Genomic DNA, 23,023 nt, shown 5'->3' with positions numbered 1-23,023 from the left:
TATCGCCCTAAAGTCATAGGTATTGAAGGAAATTTGTTATCTTTGTCACAGATTCACCCATCAGATACAACTTATTTTGAGATCTTGTTGACGTTGCCATAGTTACAATTTAAATAATATAGATTCACTACTTAAAAAAATGGTTTAACAAGATTTTAATAAAATAGTGCACTGCAGTATTTTGGTCCTTTATTTAGATTAGGAATCTACTGCACAGGTTGTCATTACAACGCATTGCTCTTAAATTAATTATGCATTCTAAGGGTGGTCTTATTTTAAATTTTCGAAGGATTAGGGTTTTAGACTCAAAAATGTTGTTTTTGTCTAAATATACAATTGACAAATTTTTGAACCGTTTCGAAAAATGAGAAGGAATCCTTAATTTTTGAAATATTGCACATCCTTTCCCACGACCTCAAATCACCTTGGAGGTCATTTATTTATAAAATTAGCTCCTAATAAATTTTCATGCCCATATTTTTTTGTTTGATACAATTTTTTGATTTATTTAATAAAAATTGGCTATATACGTGTTTTTCCACAAAAAAAATCGTAAAAATGTCCTTAAAGTTAAGGTAACACTTAAGTTTAAACACTTTTTTTTGTTAATCTAACTAAAAAAAAGTTTTTGAAATTTTTTGTAGGTATGAGTAGCCACCCATTAGCTGCGATACGCAGAGAAACTGACAGACATGCAAAATGCCTATATTTTATTTAAATACTTTGATCGTTCTTTTAGACACGTAAAAATGATTTATCATAAACATTTATAAAATTTTTTTGAAAGAACTTTAACTTAGCTAAGCTTGTTAATTTTACTAACAAGCTGTAATGTGTAGTATACGGATGATATTAAAACAAAATCACGTTTTTTTCCTAAAATATGTAACATTTTAAAACTTTAGGGCCTTTAAGCTACCTCTAAATATTCCCAAAAATTGTTCAAATATTGTTAATTAAATTTTTTTATCAGAAGGAGCGAATTTGAACCCTCTTTTTTTAATACTTTTTCACAAAAAGGGATTGTATTGACACCCTAAATTGTAGATGGCAGCATTTGGATATAAAAGATAGTCACATCTAAAGGACTCTAGGCAAAGAGTGGACACTCAAGGCAAGGAAGGTAGGAAATAAAAGTTCTCAATTCTGATTGGCTTAAAATTAGAAGCTGGTACATGTTCCTCCAGGCACGCAGCCAACTTGAATCTTCCCCTAGTGAAAAGGGAAGAATAAAGTGGGGGGACTACGTCACAATAATAACAGGATATTATAGGTCAGTGTAAGGAACAAAGTGTTTTCCTTGTTTTTAGATTCAATTGTTTATTTTCCCTAGAGTCCATTAGTTACATCTAAAGGACTCAAAGGAAAGAGTAGACAAACAAAACATCTACAACAACAACAAAAATATAAGGGAAATCAATACGGACAAAATCTACAGCTATTGCACCGACTGATATATAGTTGTTAATACTTTATTTCTATATCTTTGTTACAGAATTCAATTAAAAATTTAATTTCTTAAAATAAAATTAAAAAGGAAGGGAATTGACTTTTTAAATCTTAAATACTTAAATGAATTTTAGACTATCAACTTACACAATTTTTTGTAGAAAATAATTTATTTAAATAATTAACTAAAATTAAACAACGTAGCCAATAATCAAGACATGTGTTGTTGCACAATTTCATACATATCCCCACTTTTTCTTGTTTTGGTTAAACGGGAGCTTTCTTTTGTTTTTTATCTTAGAATTTTCAAATAAAGTAGAAATTGCATTAGTTACCACATGCCACTGTCCTTTTGAAGACTTCCACAGTAGCATTGATTCTTTCGTGAGCCTAAAACGAATACTTTAAGTAGGAATAATTAGAATATGGAGTCCAGTCACATCCTTATAAAACAGCCCATACATTTAATTTTCACATATTAAAAAGTAGTTGATTATATCTCTTGGGGAACTCTTGAGTCTTTGTTGGGAGTCCAATTCGCACGTTTGATGGCATTGATCTACAAATTCCTTCGATTTATATCTTTTGGAAAAGTAAACATTTTGTTGGGGGATAAGCTAGAAGACATTTTAGTCCAAGTTGATCTATTATCACAGTACACTGCACTACACGTTATCATTACAGAAAAATATATTGTAATTAATAATTATTACCTAATTATCATGAATAATTAAATGAAGCCACCAAAGTAGTACATAAATTTTAAGCCAAACATGTTCTTCTTGTACGGATTGTCAGCTCTTTCCTCTGTAAATAAAATATTGAGGAACTAACTTTCAAATATTAAACTATTTGGAGGAAATTTAAACATCCACAACTATTCACAGAAATTTAAATTTATATAAAAATAAAGAGAAAAATTAGATTACATTTCAAAATTCTAGTAAAAAGCAAAAATTCCTTAATTTTAGGAGGAGGGCTGCAGCCCCTCCAGTCCACTCCTTGTGGTAGTCCCTGCACAAGGACTGGCCCCAATGTTGGACAGTTCAAAGGACCCTTTGGACTGAACTACATAATTTAGGAATGACACAACTCTGTCGAAGAGGTAAATTGCAGTTGGTATATTGACTTATTTTGCTAACTACCATAATTTCATGCCTTTTTTTTGGGTACTTATTTTGAGGAAAGGTTGCGCGATACAATAAAGGTAAGGACGTTTAAGTTATATGACGATACTTACAAAAATCTAATAATTAAAAACCTACATATTATTTTACTCTATACGGTAATGTAATATTACTTAGTAAAATTACTTTAAAAGCCTAGCTACACATTTGTATTTCTTAATAAGCAAAATTTCTTCATAGCAATAATAAAATTTGAGAAATACGAGCGATTAAATATCTATACGAGAAGGGCTCAGCGAGAAATTGTATTCCTGTATTCTTAGACCTTTATGCATTTGTTATTTGTTGACATTTGGTAATAATGGCGTTGATCTAGCCTTTCCACAATAGTCTCCTAAAAATTTATCTCTATCAGTTGTTGCCCCATTGCAGTTCATAAGTTACTCTTAAAAGCCAGCAGCTCCAGAAGAGATGGTCAGTAGTCTTGCTCACTTTATTACAAAACAGGCCAATACTCCTCTGGTCATTAAAGGATTTTGCTCCAACCTCTAACTTTGTCGAGAGTAAGCGATATTTCAACCATCTCTCAGAAGATGTCAAATATTTACTCTTTATCACTTTGATACTGTAGTGATCTCCTCTATTGATGCTTCTTCACCTTAAATAGCTCCAAAAAGGAACCATACTCTATTTTTTGAAACACCTCCTGATTTCTGAGGTAGAAATCATCGTGGTTTACATCCTGAACGGCGGCGTCAGGGATCTTTCGAAACCCTTGAAATGATCTAACCTAACAAGACATTATCCATCTAAATGAAGAATTACGTATAATCAGATTTAATGTGTCCGGAGTTTACTGATAAGTATCGGGTGATCCATTAAAATCTGGACACTTTGAATTTTAAACTTCAAAGAGATATAATCTATTCATTCATAATATAATTTCAACAAAATTAATGCTACAAATAAATGTTTTTCTGAGCTCTCTGAATAATTAATATAGCCTTCCCTAGCGACAATGATGGCTTCCAGGTGGTGTCCGAAGGTCGGGCACCCGCTGCAGATGTAGTCTTCTATTATGGGGTTCCAGTGCTGGCTGACAGTGGCTTTGGGGGCCTCGGTGTTTGAATGACAGAGACTGTTGACCTTTCCCTCATGATGCACCCAAAAGGTGTTGTCCAGGGGATTGGCATCAAAGTGTTGGGGCCAAAATTTTGAAAAAAAAAGTTCAAAAGAGTCTTGCAGCGGAGGAAATGGGTTTCTGTCATTGCTGGTGTCACAAGTTGCCTCTCCACCCTCACAGGGCTCTTTCCACCCGCTTAGCTTTCTGGACAGTCTGATGTGAAACTCCGAGATCTCTTGGTTTGGCCCTCACAGACTTGAGGAGATTTGCCTCGGCTGTTTTCTTTAACTTCTCCAGACCCATATTTCTTCTTTCTCTCGAATGTTTTAAACTTGCTGACGGCGTAGGCAGTGGTCTTGGAGACACCCAATTGCTTGGAGTGTACGAATGGAAATTTGTTGATCACGTTCAAGAGTCCTTTTCTCAACTTGTCCTTAAATTAGAGAGCTCAGATTTGTTTTGTTTAGTAACTAATTGCCTATGCTTTAATATATAAAAATATGAATTAATTTCATTAACTCAAAATTAATGAATTATCAAAATAGTAAGTGTTCAGTTTTCAATGGGCCACCCGGTAAGTATTTGTTTCCCAGGTATTGGAGAGTAAATGTAGATTCAAAGGAATAAAAGGCATTTTCATGAATATGAGGGTATATAATTCCCAGTTCAGTACAGGAGGCTTAGATCGAACTGGAAATAGGTTTATCTTGGACGAGCTCAACAATAATACCTACCTTTTTGAAAACCATTGATAGCAGCATTCATGTTGTATGTACATATTTCAAATACACTCAAGAGACTGCTGACAAAGCAAGTGTCATTGACACTTCTCCCTCTCGCTATAAAATATTTCAAGCTACGTATATATTGCATTATTTTCATTCAAAGATTATTATTAAAATTGGTTCAAAGCCATATGCTGCCAAATCACTTTTCCATACAAAATGTATGTTATTTGTCTGTAGTTTTTCCAATGACATCCTGTTAAATTAAGAGCAAAAGTTAGCTTTTTAAGTTTCTATGCTGGATATTTAATATTATAGGAGCTTATGCCAAGAGTTGAAGTTGAAGGAGGTTCATAATCCCCTGTAAGGCATCATGAGATTGAGGGATTGAGAAATTCCTTTATTAAACAATATTATTTCAGAGCTGGACAGCCTACCAAATTACTCATTTCGAATCACAGCTATTCTAGTAATAAATATTCAAAAAGACCTCAAATAACAAGGCGTAAGGCTCAAGCTGACTGACAGTGCACTGGCTGAAAGGGACCGCCGTTTGCACAGTCTACCATATATTCATGATTACCAGAGGTATTCCCCCCTTCCCCCATGGGGACAATACAAAAAATGTATACACAGAAGAACTAAAACTAATTTAGTTAAATTCGATTTGAGAAATAACTGCATGCCGTCGCCAAAACAGATTGTAAAGTTCATTAACACATTAAGTCAGATGAGTAGATTTTTTTCACGTCGCTATTTAGAAGAGTTACTACATATATTGAATATCTCTGTTTTGTCAAAAAAAAATCTGCATATATTTATTAATAAAATAAAAATCTGAACTGTTTTCACTCAACACTCACATCCACTCTCTCAAACGACTCTTACATGACAACTGCTACTTCAAAATGCTTGAAACTTTGATGAGCAACGTTCAACAGATGCTAAATAGATGTGACTATCTTTTTATTTACGAGTTTTGCCATCTTGAGTTATCTGTGAATAAGGCGAGAGCATTTTAGAGACATGCACCATTTATGGCTAGTATAAGTCAAATGGTTCTATATATGGATACACACTTATTGGAAACAATTTGATTTTTGTGGGCAATGTAATAAATTTTGTACAGATATTAAATTAATTACCTTATTAACGGATTACAGGACTCATAACTAATAATTATTTTGTCTTAATTCTTAAACAAGAACATATACCAAGTAAGAAAGTAATTATTTCGTTTATGACATACTTTGATATTTTATGGATATATTTATTTTAATAAGAAAATAAACAATTGAAAAAATGAAGCAAGAAATAAATATGCTTAGCTTAATATAATTTGATACCATGAATCTAAATATGGCCGCAGTACTTTTGAGAAGCTTCAAAATGAGACGTCTTCAAAGTTAGGGCATACATTTTCGGTATGGCCTGAAAAAACCTTTTTAAAATTGTTAAAAGATGCCAAAATAGAAAAAAAGGCCCAAAATCAGTTGGTAGTTAGCCGATCCTCTGTCAATTCTTCCCAAATATCGAATAATGATTTAACAATTTTTTTAAATTATTCAGAGTTTAAAAAAACCCTAATTCTAATTCAACCAATCCACGTTCATAATATTGATTATGGGGAAGGAAGCAGAAACATCAAAAGCTGACAGCAATACTCCATATTTTTGTATGATAAAGAGGTAACGTCGTGACAGGTTGTTCTTTTCTGTGGGGGAACAAGGTTAATAGAAATACAAGGTTAGACCATCATGTAATCCGGCTTGTTAGAATTTTCAATTTGATGTATAGTACCAACTTCTGGACAAGACAGGCAGATTTTGGCAAAACACGTCACCAATCACAGTTTATGACGTCATTATCACTAGAATTTTCAATTGAATGTGTTGTAGGACTGATGGGTAAGAAAATGTCTACTCCAACGTCAATATTAAAAGCGTTGTGAAAGTCAAACATCAGTCGTACACGCGTTATGGTATAACCTTGAATTTCTATTAACCTTGTTTGGGCAGAGGGCATATAAGAGGCTCGTTAAACAATTCCTTGCAAAGTTCGAGATAGGGCACTATTGGCTGGTTATGTTTAGTTGGTAGCATCTCTTGGAAGAAAACAGAGGAACTTTCCGCCAGATCGGTCTATTTGTTTTTGTTTGGCGTTTGTTTGAATCGAGGAATCGTCCGGAAAGATTATGGGAACTGACTTTTGAATTCACAAGGAATAATCCTCATCAACTATTAGGAAAAGGGTAAGACTATTACTGGTCCATATTATTTATCGTTATTGGACCGTTTGAAAACTGAGCTGCAAGAAAAAAACACACACGATTGGCCCACAAATAAGCTTCAAATGAGTTAACTCTAATTGACTGATTAGAGGGGGAAAAACAACAACTAAATAAACTGTTTAATTTTGAGTTAGTTGCTATGCTTAATAATCATTTAGAAAGACATTAATCAGTTTTAGAAGGACTTTGCTAATTTTTATAAGAATCCCACATGTATGCAATTAATTAAAATACATCCAATAAAATAATGTAATAAATAAAGAAATCCGTCCAGAAGTTTTACTTTTTTAATTCAGCTGTCTAACAAATTTAAAAAAAAAAAAAAAAAAAAAAAAAACCACTTATCAGTCACTCATATGTCAAATAAGATCTGCAACTTTCATCTATACAAGAGTTGTTTTGATTGATTTAATATTTATAGTTATAAGGTTGTTTATGTATGTACAAACTTTTTCTCCTTGTGAGTGACATGATTAGGGTCATAAATCCCAAGCCTTTTTTTAGCGTGTAAAGGTTACGAGCAGTAACATTTTTTTTTCTAAATCTGTTGTCATCATTCTTTAATTAGTGAGGAGATGAATAGGGATGCGATAATTGTCGAAATCATTCTACACATACATTTGAAAAGGAATAAAGTGTAACTAAGGTAATGATTAATGCCTGATAATTTTTGTCATTGAGTACAAGATAAATTAAATTATCTGTGGTTAATTCAATTTTTCATGAATATTAATATCATGGGCGTTAGCAGGGACAAGGGGCAGGAGAGGAGGCTTTAAGTACCTCCCCAATTTCAAAAATTGCCCCTAAATTGGGAGTCGTGTTTCTTGAATACTCACCCTGTTGACAACTACAACTTTTCCCAAATTACTATGACCTATTGGAACAGAACGCTAAAATCTCATTTTTAACGATCAGCATTAAAAAAAATATGTTCTGTTCAATTTTGTATTCCGTTCACAAGCCGAATTGCATCTAACGGGAAGGCCATGAATCCCGTATGGTTCCCTTTAGGAGACAGGATGAAGGCTGAAGAGTAAGTCAAATTATGGACACTAAAGTTCTCCCATCGACAAAATTCATCAATGGAAATTCTCAGTGGTTGTTCCATCAAGATAGACCACATGCCTACACTACAAAGAAACCCCAAGAATGGGCCCAGGCAAGCATGCACTTCTGGACAAAGGACTTCTGATTGCCACAGAGCCTAGACTTCAACACATTAGACGATTCCATCTAAGCGCACGTGTAGTCCAAGGCCTTCAAGATACGCCACAACAGAAACCACACACTGAAGACCTCCGTAAAGAAGGCAGGGGCCTCCATGAGCGCCGAGTACATCCAGAGGTCTGCAGCAGCTTCCTCCACCACTTTGAGCTAACCATGTACAAATCTGAGGGAGGATACATTGACTAAAAAATGTTTCTTGGGTTTCAATTAATAATTAATTGATTTGTTTCCTAATTCACCCAGGATCCTGCCATTGAGTTCATTACTTTGTGTGTTAAAATTGGTAAATTATAACGATTGGATCGGTATATAAGTAAAGAGGTAAGTTAAAAAAACTGATGTACTCATAATTTATTTATAGATAAATCTTCTGTTTAAAGTTTTTAGATAATTCTTTACTAATTCTTTTATATGGTTTTCAGTCAAGCTTTTAGTTAATGAAAAAAGAAAATTGCAAATTTTCTATCAATTAAATTTTTTCAAACTTCATCGCAGTTAAGATTTCAAGATCCTTCTTCCCAAGTAATATAATAATAAATTTTATTCCACAATATTAATATAGTCTCTCTTGGATCATTTTATTATATGTTGGAGGTGTATTAAGTCTGTTTTTATTGAAGGTCCTTATGTTGGAGGATTAATTGATAGACGGCTATTGTAGTGAATTAGAACAACTTAACCTGGTTTAGTATTATTTAGAGTTGCTATACGCTCCTTCTCTCTCGTATACATATATAAAATTTAAATATGGTTGGCGAAATGACAAATTTTGAATTTAGGAGTAAAAGTAAATGGTCATCAGTGATATTGAAGTTATGAGATGCCTCACCCTGAAGGATTACTTTCAAATTGCTTGATGGTTTCTACAAAAGGTACTGCTCTTGGTCAGACTCGGTTGCTAGAAACGGATATAGCTCTCACTTTACCTATTTAAAGAATGTTACAGTGATAGTTTCTTCATAAGTTGTTTTACAGGCTTGAACTGTTCCCATATTAGAGGTAAAAATAGATGCAGTTCCTGGATAAAATTAATGCTTTGTCAATATTTAAGCTTCGACCAGATTTATATTTTTGTCAGTCTTCAGAAATTTGTGGAGCTTTTCATATATTTATAGCAATTTTTACTTGAGATGTTAAAGGTGTGTGATTTTGCTAGTTGATTAAAGATATTTAGAGATGAATAAGCATATTATTGAAATTTTGTAGACTCATCTCTCCTATAATCAGATTAGCTTTATTTGTTTGAAATCTATACCCTTTAAAATAAGATTTATTTATTTAAGAGTCTCTTTTTTTTGCATATATTTATTTCAAGTAATTGAAGTTGTATTGTGGAATACATAATATTATAGGTAATGATTAAATAAATATATAACTAGTAATTTTGTTAAGTAAAATTTAAAAATCCAGACGTAGGAAGGAGATTAGATAGGTAGTAAGTAGTCCGATCATTAAATAATACACAAAAATATTAATAAATAAATACGTAAATTAATCTACTATACTAATTAAATCATTTGATATTTCAATATAATTACAGTTATTATGATCAAAGTCAATTTTTAATAAGTCCATTCTGGAATGAGTTCATTTCAATTGAAAAACCATCAAATTCAAGCTCCTCACCCAAAATAAATATTATTTATATTAATATGAATTCTATCATAAGTATGCCCTCTAAAATCAGTGAGTAAAGTTTTTCAATATGTGAGCGCCCCTAATGGTTAAGATCTTTAAAAGGGCCATATCTCGCTAACCGATTGGCCCATTTTAAATTTATTTTTATGTGATCATATTTAATAAATTTTCATTGTAGTGCATATAAAATTATAACATAATAAAACTACCCTTTTAGAACTTTTTGTTCAAGATTGTTTTGAGGTTAACACACCATTTAACCAATAAAATATATTATATTTTATTTTATTATAATGCAAATAGAAATGGAGACGCTCCTATGATGTTCCACCTCCTCCAATGAATCCCGACCATCCCTATTACGACTCCACTTACAATCACCCACGCTACGATGGAGCAATCATTCCTTCCTCTGAATCCCTCAAAGACACAATCTCTCGTGTCTCTCCTTACTGGAAGTCTGATATTCTTCCAGAAATCTCAGCTGGAAAAAATGTGCTTGTGTCAGCTCATGGAAACTCACTCCGTGGAATGATTAAGGTTCTTGAAGGACTCTCTGGTGAAGACATTTCCAAAGTCGAGGTGCCTACGGGGGCTCCTTTCATCTATGACTTGGATGATGATTTCAAGGCCATTGGACCACGGAGAGTTATCATAAATATGGATAAAGTAAGGATACGTTAAAAAAAATATATATGGCTTCTTATGTGATATTGTTATTCATTATGCATGATAGCCCAAGGTAGGAATTAATGGATTTGGACGTATTGGTCGACTCGTCCTAAGAGGCGCCGTTTCTTTTGAAAACTGTGAGGTTAAGGCTATTAATGATCCCTTAATTCCATTGGAATACATGATGTATTTAATACGCTATGATTCAACTCATGGAAAAACGAGTTTCGAGATCAATGCATCCTCGGATGGAAAATCCATCCTCGTCAATGGTCATTCTATTAGAGTGTTTAATTACACTGATCCAAAAGATATTCCATGGGCTCAAGCAGGTCGGAAAGATTTTTTTTTTACATCCCATCCTTAAATAAGCTGAAATTATTTGCATATTTTAGGAGTTGACTACGTTGTTGAATCTACTGGACTATATACATCAACTGAGAAAGCCTCAGCTCATTTAGCTGGTGGTGTAAAGAGAGTGATCATCTCTGCACCTTCTCCAGATGCTCCTATGTTTGTTCTTGGAGTCAATGAAAGTCGTTATGATCCAAAAACAATGAAAGTTATTTCAAACGCTAGCTGCACCACAAACTGCCTTGCTCCCATTGCTAAAGTTATCAATGACAACTATGGAATCCTTGAAGGTACTCTACGGTTTTAAATATGTAATTGGATTTTCTTTAAATACATACAACTTCTTTTTCAGGACTGATGACAACTATTCATTCCGTTACTTCAACTCAAATGACTGTGGATGGACCCTCAAATAAGGACTGGAGATGTGGAAGAGGAGCATTTCAAAACATTATCCCCTCTTCAACAAGAGCAGCAAAAGGAATTGGTAAAATAATTCCAGAATTAAACGGGAAGATGACAGGAATGGCCTTTAGAGTCCCTAATCCCAACGTCTCAATTGTTGATTTAACTGTCATTTTAGCCAAGTAAGAAAGATTAATTTTACTTTAATATTGGTTCTACTATCCCATGCCCACACTATTCAGCGAGTGTCATCGAAGCGACATTTGTTTGAGCTTGTTTCCTTTCTCGCAATAACTTCATATAATCAACATTACAAGAGGAATGACGTCATTACATCAGAGTGGTGTTTCATTATCAAATAGGAGGAGTCTAGCAGGATCAGCTGAGGATGCACATTTTAATTTCTCATGGTCAATGTTATGAATGTAAATCTTTGATACATGGGTTATTTTGTTCTTTTTTGGTCTAATAATGATGTAATTCATCTTGTAATGTATATTATATGATAATGTCCCTGAAATTAAGCTCACTCAAAAGCATCCACCCCAAATAAATCCTCAATCAAGTGACACTCGATGAAAATAACCTCGCTCAAATGAATGCACGTCGTATTATCCAACAACAATTTATCATTTTAGGGACTGTGTCTATGAGGATTTAATGAACAAATTTAGAGAAGCCTCTCGTTCTGACTCAATGAAAGGGATTTTAGGAGTAATTGATACCGACGTTGTCTCCTCTGACTTTATAGGAGACTCACACTCTTCTCTGGTTGACGTAAAGGCCGGGATTCAACTAAGTCCCAAATTCCTCAAAGTAACAATCTTTTTTTTATTTTATATATAATCCAAAATGTCTCAACATTTGCTGTTTTGATTATGATTCATTGTTCTTTGCAACGTCCAACATTCATGAATTATCTCAACATGCAACTTTGTAATTATATATCAAAAGAAGGATATTTATTTAATTCAAATCATATTGAAGGTGTGTAGGCTGTTCAGATTTAATTGAAAAGTATTTATTATTTTCGTCATTCATTTAATTTTGTAAGTGTATCCTCAACTATTGAATCCTTTATTGTGTACCCACACTATGTATATAAAATAGGACAGCTAGCGCCATCTATAGAGTGAGGATCCAAAACTTGCAGTAGTATGACTTAATTACTAAAAACGTGATTTGTATGGAATCAGGGAAAGACTATTCAATACCAAGTATTGATAGATTTAAATACAATATTTAGATCCTATTTTTTATTCAATATGTTCTCCTTCCCAAGCAATAACAAACCGTACATACCAGCGAACAGATTGTCAGCTCTTGACGATGGAGGCCGTGTCCATGATGTACCCTGCTGTCTTGATGGGTTATCGGAGCAAATCCTAATTTGGATAAAAGTTGGAGAAAAATGACTTCTCCTAACATCTCAAACTACAAAGTCCACGGGGTTGAGGTCAGGGGTAGAAGAGACAGGCTAGAAGTCAGACATATTGTTGCTGTAGAAGTTTTTGTTCTTCTTGAATATGTGGGGTTTTATGGACTTCTTGATGTTATATGCAGCCTGAATGGAGATGGCAAGGATCTCTGGAGGATTTCGGAACTAACACCGGTGCAAAGGAGATCGTACACGAGTTGGCTTTTTTGTTGTTGCTCTGACATTTTAACCATAGAGACATGGGATAAAAACCAAACTTGCAACTCGCAATAACGAGGATAACATTGTAATTAAATGCTACTTTAAGTTTGGTGTCCCAACTCTGTAAGACGGTTTAATGTATATATCTGTGCCGGCCTACAAGGGGCCTAAAGTAGCCTATAGATCGACCCTGCGATGATAAAATAAAGTCAGCTATATTCTTGCCGCAGATGTTTTCGTTCTTCTTGGCTGTAGGGGGCTTTAATAGACTTTTTGATGTTGTAAGAAGTTTGGATGAAGATGCTAAGGATCTCTGCAGCCTTTTCAGGGGCGTCGTTTGGTGGAGTAATAAATAATGGGGATGGAATTAATATTTTAAGTTTTAAAAATTTAAAAATACATTTGGCAAATTGTCATTCGGCAAAATTTTCTTTCGGCAAGATGGCATTCGGAAAGTTGTCCTTCTGCAAAAAAAATTTCGTCCAATTGTCCTAGAACCCAATGAAGTACCTGTTAAACAGGCATATGTGTGTTCAAGGAGTATACAACGTTCCGGTTCAGTATCATTTTAAGATAAAGTATCTTTAACTTCTCCGTATTGAAAAAACATTGTTGCTGGATACAAAGGCTTTATATGAGGTAAACAGCGATTGATCATGTAACTTCATGGAATTAAGTGTTTTTCTTGGTTTTGCTTCTTTAGATTAAGAAAATTTGTTGGGGATTGCACCAGGTCTTAAATGGCTCTCGCACATTTCATTCGCAATTTAAATAAGGATATTTAGTGACGTCATACGTTTTCAATCTAGAGCTGAAATTATAGGAGGTGAGAGTAAGTGTTACTGGAGAAGGGAGTGAGGGCCCCAAGCAAACTTGCTTACCATTTACATAGATCGGAACTGTGAGAAGAGGAAACGAAAAGAAAAATTGATAGTGAAATCGACGAGAATGACTAGGTGTAGGGGAAAGAATAAAGACTGGAATTACTTCCTCTTCCCAAGGTATGGGCATTGAACAATATCCACGGATCGGGGGTCCATTCATACTCAATATGAAATATTTTGATGATGTCATTTCTATTTCATAAACACCATAAATCCTTCACATCTGTCTCCGATCCATCACTTGTCATCAGTCATCTCTATTTCCGACTGCCCAAGCCTTCCTGTACAGCCTTACACATAACCTACTTACTAGTTTTGATTGTATGACCTAACATAATATTCATCTTTTAAGTGGGAATGAAATGTCCGGAGATGCATTTCATAGGCAGTAAAATTAATAGGAATAGAAAGACAGGGAATGAATTTACTAGGAATATCCTTCGAAAGATACAAAAGCTTAATCACAATAACAGAGTTAAACTTTTTGACAAATATTCAAATTATATTTTGGTACAATTTATCATTATTGAAACGACTTTTCAGTATTTTTATATAACTAACCTTCTTCAATTTAAAAGATGAGTTCAAAACTTTCACTTTGAAATTGTGGACCGAATGAATCCTGTTCAATTCACGAAGCTATAAAATGATTATTAATTATTATTATTATTAATATAGGTGGTTTCATGGTACGATAATGAATATGGATACTCTTGTCGACTTCTGGATTTGATAAGCTACATCTATGCTATGGAGAAGTAAAACTGATAATCAGGTTGATGTTGAACAGTTTGTGTATGGTCCTCCGTTAACCTAAATATATTTTTAAATGTTAAATAATATGTAAAGTATAAAAGAACAATGCAAAAAAAAAAAAAAACCTTTATTTTCCTCTATATAAAAATTGCAAATGTTTATTGTATTGCATGGGGTTTAATTTTAATAATTTCATTTTAAATTCCTTATGTTTCTCTGAAATAAACCACTACTTACTTAATATCTCGTTACCTTAATTGTATCTTGCAACCTTTCTTCTAAAAAGAAACATAAAAAATGCCCAAAATCTATTGGTAGACAATGCTTCACCACTATGAAACTGCTATTTTTGGAAATTGTTCACAGTTTCAAAGGAGCTAATTATACTTAATGTAATCATTATTCAGAATAATAATAAAGGGATAAAAAACAAACATCATCAGTTGACAACAAAATAAACTGTACTGTGTTGGGCAACAATAAATGGACTGTTAATTAATTTTAATATTCTCATTAATATATGGAGATTTAGTGATTATTTTTGATATTTCTGGTACAACCATTCTTTATGTATAAACAAACGTTAATAAGAATTTCGTAATGTCGTCATCATGAGTGGTCAAAAAGCCAAAAGGTAGCACGTTTTGGATCTCCTAGATGCTGAAGTTGAGGTGATAAGGAATATAAACATCTTGAGGTGCTCCAGGAGCCTGGTTTTCAAAGTGGTCAAGATCAAAAAAGATGCAGAAGATCTCTCTAGGAAAGCCGGAAGTGTATGGTATAATTTAAAGCGTGATCCGGAGCTCCTGGCCAGCTTGGAGATTAAAATCAAGGAGGACTCCACAAAATCGATGAATTGCATCGCAAATGACTTCTCCGTGGCAGCTAGTAACATTAGGAGGGCTGTGAAGGATGACTAGGGATGATCTTCATACACAAGGATCCAATCCACTATCTGACAAAGGTTTCAAAGTAATCTGTATTTTATAAAAATATTTCATTCAAGCATCAGTGACCAACAAATAGTTATGAATAACGAATTTAATATGGCGTTGAATATACCTCCGACTGGCAATTAAAGTGTGCAGATTGGGACCACATTTAATGTCCTTATAAAGACGGTTAAATGTGGGAACAGTTGTGAAAAGTATTGTTCAAAGACAAATCGTTTATACCAGTGGAATTACATAAAACATGTCAACTCATTTTGGGGAGACATCATCCCAACAAGTTTGTGGGGAAAAAGAGGAGAGAGAATGCCCCAACAAGGACATTGTCAAGATCTGCAGTATTTTATTTATAAAGGCATAAAACCCTTTTCAGTGGTCGAAGAAGACAGATTTAGTAAATTAATTGAAGTGCTTGAGTCATGATTTAAAATACCGTCTACAAAACATTTTAGTAATACGGTGATTCCTAAGCTTTACGACAAAGCCAAAGAAGCTCTCACTCCTGAGTTGTCCAACTCACACAAAATATATGTAGGTGACATGGATGAAGCTCTAGAGCAACTGAGAGCTATTCTAATGTCACTACACATTACACAGGGGACGGACTCAAAAATTAGAAAAAATTTAAAATCCGTTTTCACTTCTCCATATTTTTATGGTAAACTTTTAAAGCTAAAGTTGGCAATTCAACAATTTTCAACACTTTTTATTCAATATATCCCCCTCCCTTCTGAATGATGGCTTCAATGTGCGGACGAACAAAAACCTGAGGAAGTCTGAGGACAAGTTGTTCCACTCCTACGTGATCACAGCCTTCAGGGCATCGACATTGGGGGGAGAAGTCTTGTTTGTCTTACCCTCCAAACACACCAAACATCCAAGTCTAGGGGGTTCACATCGGGTTGAGGACAAAGTATAGATGCCCTTGCGACCAGAAGGTAGCTATGTTCTCTGTGCGGAAATGCTGCACCTACTTCAACGTATGTGTTGGGGCGCCGTCTTGGGTGAACACATAGTTGTCCCTGGGGAACGAGCTCTTCAACAATGGCAAGGCATGGCACCTGAGGACCGTCTTGACTATCTCGTTGACCTTGAAAAAAATTGTCAGACTTTTAGAGCTGAGGCTAGACGGCCTCGAAGAGGATTCTAATTTTTGAGTCCTCAAACTTGTAGTTATTCAATTCTTTCCAACTACGAAATTATTATTATCAAATAGCTGAACCAATGATAAAAAAACAGAACTTATTTCTTATAAAATAATTAATAAAGGGAAATGTGTCGTTATATGTATTTCATCTCGACCCCCCGAAAAGAAACAGAACGAAGAAGTATTAAATCAATTCATTGTAATTAACCAATTCCTCCCAACTATGGAATTATTATTAAACAATTTAAAAGAATATTGCTGACAAGAGGTTAGAAGAAAAAAACAGAAGCGTCGACTACTGACAACAAAATACAGAGTAGATTTTTTTGTTAGCGAGATAACGCTATTTGATAGGCGGAAAAGCTTGTAAGCTGAGACATACGAGGGTCATTTGAAATTACCGTGCAAATTCCGGGATATTGCATTACTGGCGCGTATAGAGGTTATGTTTAGTTTGTAGCATCTCTTGGAAGAGCACACACCAACTTTCAGCCAGATCAATCTATTTCTTTCTACATGACATTCGTTTGAATCGAGGAATCGGCCGAAAAGATTATGGTGACAGAATTTTGTATTCGCTTGAAATATCTATCATTGACTATCTAGAAAAGGGTACAACTTTTATTATGTGCATATTGTTCACCCATTGTTATTAAACTGTTTGAAAACAGAGTACACAAAAAGTCATTTTCCATCACAACAATGCACCAGCTCACACTTAAGCAGTTGTGGTCGCAAAATTAATGGAAATAGGGTTCCAACTCAAAATGTCCAGAGCACTATCAATCATATGAACCTTTACTCTTCTGTCATCCATTACTATATCATGGATTTTATCAATGATTTCTAGAGTAATAACCTCAACAGGGCGTTCAGAAAGCTCAGCGTCAATTGTGCCCATTTGGCCACTCCAAAATTTTTGTAACCCTTTATAAACTGTTCTAATCGAAGGTTCAGAGTTTCCATATTGTTTATAAAGCTTCTTTTTAGCACAATGAGGCGTTTTGCCATTCATAAAGTATTGTCTAATCAACACACGAAGTTCTTTTTCGTCCATTTTTTGAAAATCACTCCACTTTCTGGATTCAAACGAATCCCAAACCGAAAGAAATAGACTGATCTAGCTGAAAGTTAGTGTACGTTCTTCCAAGAGATGCTACAAACTAAAAATAAACTCGATATACACAAGTAGTGCCATCTTTCGGACTTTGCCCGGACTTTTCAAACAACTCTTCTAGATAGTGCAACTAGAATAAAATCAAATGATTTTTAGTCAGTATTACTCTTAAAAAATGTGTATAAATTTGTCAGCTGTCGGACAATTGGTTGTCAGTGAAGCAACTTTTTTTATTGTTTAAAGAAATGTAAAAAAATGAATTGTGTATGTAAATGAAGTATTGCATTTTCGGAGTAAAAAAATACTGATGGCGCCAAGTCTGGTCCTGATAAACAGTATTCAGACTCTGCATCCGGATTTATTTAGGCGGTATGGGACTATGAATGAAGTGTGGATCGATCATTCCACTCCAAAGTTCAATCATCAGTCACCCGATTAAATGCATGCAATGAAAACGAATTTAACCTTGTAAATATGCAATAGTCGTCTGGCGGCGAATGACATTAGTTTTTTTCTGATGCCCTTGTCTTAATATTTATATGGTGAGTCAAGAAGAACTGGAATAGTCTGGAGGTGATTATGAAAATCCCCCCACCCCGTGGCCTCAAGGTCCCTGGATTGAGAAAGCTTCAGCTGCGAGGGTATTTGTTTTGAAACAAGACTCTACTCCATGCCACAATGCAAAGAAAACATTGAACTCTATGTGATATTTTCCTTTTTTGACTTGGATGGTCTCAGTGTTTGGCCTCCAAGCTCAGTGTACCTCAAGGTCCTACGGCGAAATGGCTTAAGGCAAAATGTCCGGAAACAAAATATTCTTAGGCAAAAGTACGAAGCACCCTCGAAGTGATACAAAAAGGAATAAATGTAGTTGAGTGACATCATCAAAGAACACACTTTATAAGTTTAGTAATGATATGCAGGACTAAACTGGACCGAACTGAAACTAGACGGCACTGCAGTCTTCATTTCTAAATAAGGACCGACACAAAACTACTAAATGAAATTGATCTTGGGCCTTTTTTCTGTCTCTTTTCAGAGTGAAGGTTGCGTGATACAATGAATACCTGTTGGATGGTGCGGTGTATAATTATCTAAAGAAGTATCTTTTTATATCAACGTACATTATATCCAGTCTATCTATTGATTTTTCTTATTGATTCAATTTAATGTTGTACCTGTTTAAATAGAAATATACCAATTTACTCTGTCTGTTGTACAATTTTTCCTTAATGACTCATTTTTAAAATAAAAGAATATCATGATAACTAAGTATTTTTATAGGACGTAAGCAGTGTTAATGTCGATCCTCTTGGGGCCTAAAAAACTTAGTTTTAGGTACTTAAAACCTCTTTTTTCAATAATTTTAATGAAAATACGGAACTAGTGGATGTTCAAATTGTACCAACAAATAAAAGGAGTTAAATCTTTACTCACTTTTAAAACTATGTCCCTCTATTGTTTCGTTTTATTATATACTAGTGGTAGTACTCAGGAGTGTCCGCAGTAATTACAAGGGCGACCGCAGGATTTTTTGCTTTTAACAAAGAAATTTAATATTTGAACTTTTTTTTCCAAAAAATTTAATATTTGAAATTTATTTTTCCAAGTATTTTTCCAAAATATTAAATTTAAAAAAAAAATCTTTAGAAGATGTAATTTTTGAACTTTTTTCCCCAAGAGTTTAATTTTTGTTGAACAACTGGAGATTTTAGAATTTTTTTTTCCAAACTTTAATATTTTGAGAATAGCTATGGATTTTTGACTTTTTTTTCAAAAAATTTATTATTTGAAGTTTTTTTTAAAATAATTTAATATTTGAGATTGTTTTTTAAAATAGGTTTTACAAAAGTTTAATTTTTTTGAGCAGTTGGGGATTTTCGAATTTTTTTTCTAAAAAATTTAATATTATAAGTATAATTTTTGAATTTTTTTTCCCAAAAAATAATTTTTCTTAAACAACTGTGGATTTTCAAAAAAAAAAAAAAATTAATTTTGGGATTTTTTTCAAAGAAATTCCAAAAACTAAGCATATTCTAATACTTAACACATGTATTTCAAGGGTGGTGAATGGACGGTATGGATTTGATGCTTGGGGGTGTGTGTGTGTGTGTGTGTGTAATGTATTCGTATTTCCTTCCCCCTTGGTCTTCTCTTAATTTCTTGTAATATATATATATGTATTAAAGTACAGTGTTTGACCTGATTTTAAGTATAAATAGTTATGTATGTATTAGAATAGGTTTTTGTATTATACAGAATACAGATGTTCTTATAACTAAGACTTGTATTATTCCTCCACACCTTTCCTTCTCCTCACTTCTCTCGGTCGTCCTGGATCTCTCCACATTATAAATAGTTTGTGTCTCCTCCACCTTCCTCAAGACACAGCAATAAGTTTAATTCTTGATTTTTTTTTTCCAAAAAAAGTAATGTTTCTTAAATAATTGTGGATTTTCAAAAAAAAAAAATTCTAATATCCTAATGCTTAACACAGCTAATTCTGGGGTGATAGGGTCTACGTCTGAGCTCTTATTTACGGATATGTTATTATAGCAATATAAATTCTTCTAATGGTGAGGTGTTAACTTTAATATTAAATCTATTAGGGGATGTGGGGCATTTCTTTCCTAATTTATGTAATGGGAAATTCTAGACACTCTATAATCAGAGTACTTCATGGAGAGTTGGTCTATGATTATTCTTTGTGGTCAATACAAAAAGGGCTCAGTTTCCCTTCAGCCCTTGGCTCCCTGCCGCAAATGCTGCTCCCTCTCCTGTGTCTTCTTTAGTTCACTCTTCTACTTTAGTTACTGCATGGGTGTACTTATCGATTTGGTTTTATGATAGATTAGTTAGTGTATTAAAGATTTAGATTGCTAAACCCTCTAAATTGATAAAACCGCCCGAGAAGTGGTTCAAATATTGAGTTTTGTCAGGTACTCTTGAAGTTGCTGGCAAATACTTTAAAGACAGACGAGCTAATTGTTTCTTCTGTGACACAACAATAGAAACCACCGACCATATTCTGTGGGATTGTAAAATCTTAGCTCTCACTTATAACAGAGTTCGAAGACTCTTAGAAGAAAATTTTAAGTGCCGCCAACATAAACAATACTTTTTATCTACTTTGAACAACGAAAAAACCGATACGATTATAACCAAGGCCCAATATATTATCAATATATTACGAACTATCAAATAAAATAATATTTTTGGAATTATGCCCATTGTAAAATTGTATTATCATGTTTTAATAAAATTAATTTGATTTTTTTTAGTTCTTCACTATTGTTATTTTAAAGGTTTTATAATAATCTTGTGTTTTCTTACTAGGTTTTTTTTCTTACTCATGAGTTTAATTTGTTCTTGAATTGTTAAATGTTAAATAAAATCGCATTTCTTATGGCCAAGAAGAAAAAAAGAAAAAGAAAAAAGAGATTTAGATTGCTAGTTTCGACGAGAGTAATAGCTACCATTGTGGCTATCTTTGAGCGAGATGTACAAAATCGTAGCATTATCTACTTTAAGTAATTTATGTGAAGGATTATAAGGTTTGGGTGAGTTGAGTTAGCCACTTAATTTTTGAAGCCTATTTAAGGTTTTATTATTTTTGGTTCTTGGGTATTGGATCCATAGTTCTTATTGTTATGCAAACCTGGTTAAGATCTGAATTATGTACCGGCTAAAAGACTAATACTACAATAGAAGGTTATAAGGTAACTCCCCATAGAAGTTCTCATTGTATCTCTCCGTTTTTTACGAGCAACCTCCCACAATTTTCCGTCTTATTATTTAACAAAAAAACTAAAATGTACACGATTTTCATAGCTATTTATAACTCACCAACAAATCTTCAGTATTGCTCTCCGTTGTAAAGGAGCACACACTCCTTGTTATTATGTATACTTAGAGTTCTCTCCTCAAGAATGAAGTAATAATCATTGGAGCTTTAGGCTTTTCAGGCTTCCAACAACAACAATATCACTTTGACGCTAAAAAAAATGCTTATAACTTACAGCTTTAACTATGCTCTTGTTCTATGGAAGTAAAACTCCTCTTTTCAAGCAATAATAACAGGCTATTTTGATGTATAACGAACTTTTTTAAGGCGTACTTTACTATTTACATTGATATACTACTGCAGACAATAGAGAATGCAGGAGGGGCCCCCATTGCTACGTATGATACATGACATGAATATGTTTCTAAAGTAATGTTGTTGTTTTTTTATTTTCCAAGAAAGTTGACAGCTTTATTTATAGCTCAACAATGTACATGAGGCTGGGAAGAAAAGTTGTGTACAAGTATTGCATAGTTTGTGTAAAGTATATTAGATTGGGGAAAAAGGGATTTCAGCTTATTTTTTAGCTTTATTTCCATCAATTTTCATAGTACCTATTGAGGCCAAATGTGTACCCTCAAGCGATTTAGCCATAGACAGGAAAAAGTGGTAGTCACTTGCTGCCAAGTCCGGACTATTGGGTAGATGCATAATCAATCCAATCTCATGGAGCTTCTAGCACGTCATCAATTATATGTGCAGTCTGTTGTTCTCATGATGATGTTCTTTTGCCTCCTGTACACTAATGATGTAGCTTCTATTCGATCGCCAGCTTCAAATGGTCGATTTTTTCACAGTAGAGGGTAAAATTGAGCGGAGATAAAATTTGCTCGAACAACTGTTGTGCAATACCAACAGAAAGAGGATCCCTCGCGTATACATCGTTCACATCCACTACAACAGAAACAAATCTCTCGAACCACTGATGTGTATCAGGAACCAAAAGAATTTCAACTCTGTATACATTACAAATTTTCTTTGTCGCTTTTCACAAAAGTTTTTCCCTTTCAGGTAGAAAAAAAAAATAACGAATTTGTTCGTTTGAAAACTCCATACTAGAGGCACGATAATACGATAATTCACGACAGAACCAACCGAGCGCAATACTGTTGAAAAAGTGTTTTTAGTATACACTCACACCTTTAAAACGTCTTAACCCTTGATCCAATGTGACCAATAATGCACAAGATATACTTAGTTTTTAAAAAAGGAAGCAAATATGAAATTACTTTTTTTACAACACATTCCATATTATAGCAAAAATGTATTTTCGCGCTTAAAAGGTGTCTTCCTTCACTTGAAATCCTTTGTAATTCAATTCCTATTATATTAAAGAGGTTTGGTGATCACAATCACCCATCAAAATCTTAAGTTTGGAGGGGCGTCCGCATATTAAGCTTGACATCATTAATAAAAACATTGGGCTTGCAAAGGAACTTTAACATATTTCCCAAGCATAAATTATCAGCTCTTTACAAAAAGTACCTTTATAAGACACACATGTATATTTTGTCTTTTTGCTTTACTTCCATTTTAACCGATGGAGATTTCATGGTGAGTACCCTCTCTCCATTAATAATGATTACGGCACTTATTAGGAACAGCCCTTATTTTTAAGAATTCATTAAGTTTGCCTCAATAGTTCTGAGCTCTTGAAGTTGAAGCTTGTTAAA

General features: G+C 33.8%; 1 protein-coding gene across 1 annotated transcript in view; it reads left to right on the top strand.

The window, feature by feature from the left end:
• Positions 1-14,533, top strand: part of LOC121125960 (uncharacterized) — a 30,135-nt gene extending 15,602 nt beyond the window's left edge. Inside the window, exons 5-10 of the mRNA XM_040721232.2 lie at positions 9,886-10,251; positions 10,319-10,586; positions 10,650-10,898; positions 10,961-11,195; positions 11,652-11,829; positions 14,215-14,533. Of these exons, the coding sequence (XP_040577166.1) occupies positions 9,886-10,251; positions 10,319-10,586; positions 10,650-10,898; positions 10,961-11,195; positions 11,652-11,829; positions 14,215-14,298 (1,380 nt within the window). The 3' untranslated portion in view covers positions 14,299-14,533. The remainder of the gene's footprint in view (positions 1-9,885; positions 10,252-10,318; positions 10,587-10,649; positions 10,899-10,960; positions 11,196-11,651; positions 11,830-14,214) is intronic.
• Positions 14,534-23,023: the final 8,490 nt, after the last annotated feature.

Source organism: Lepeophtheirus salmonis, chromosome 11 (assembly GCF_016086655.4).
Source record: "Lepeophtheirus salmonis chromosome 11, UVic_Lsal_1.4, whole genome shotgun sequence".
In the NCBI taxonomy this organism is placed as follows: Eukaryota; Metazoa; Arthropoda; class Copepoda; order Siphonostomatoida; family Caligidae; genus Lepeophtheirus; species Lepeophtheirus salmonis.
The sequence above is the reverse complement of the archived record's forward strand: the minus strand, read 5'-3'. Positions and strand labels throughout refer to the sequence as shown.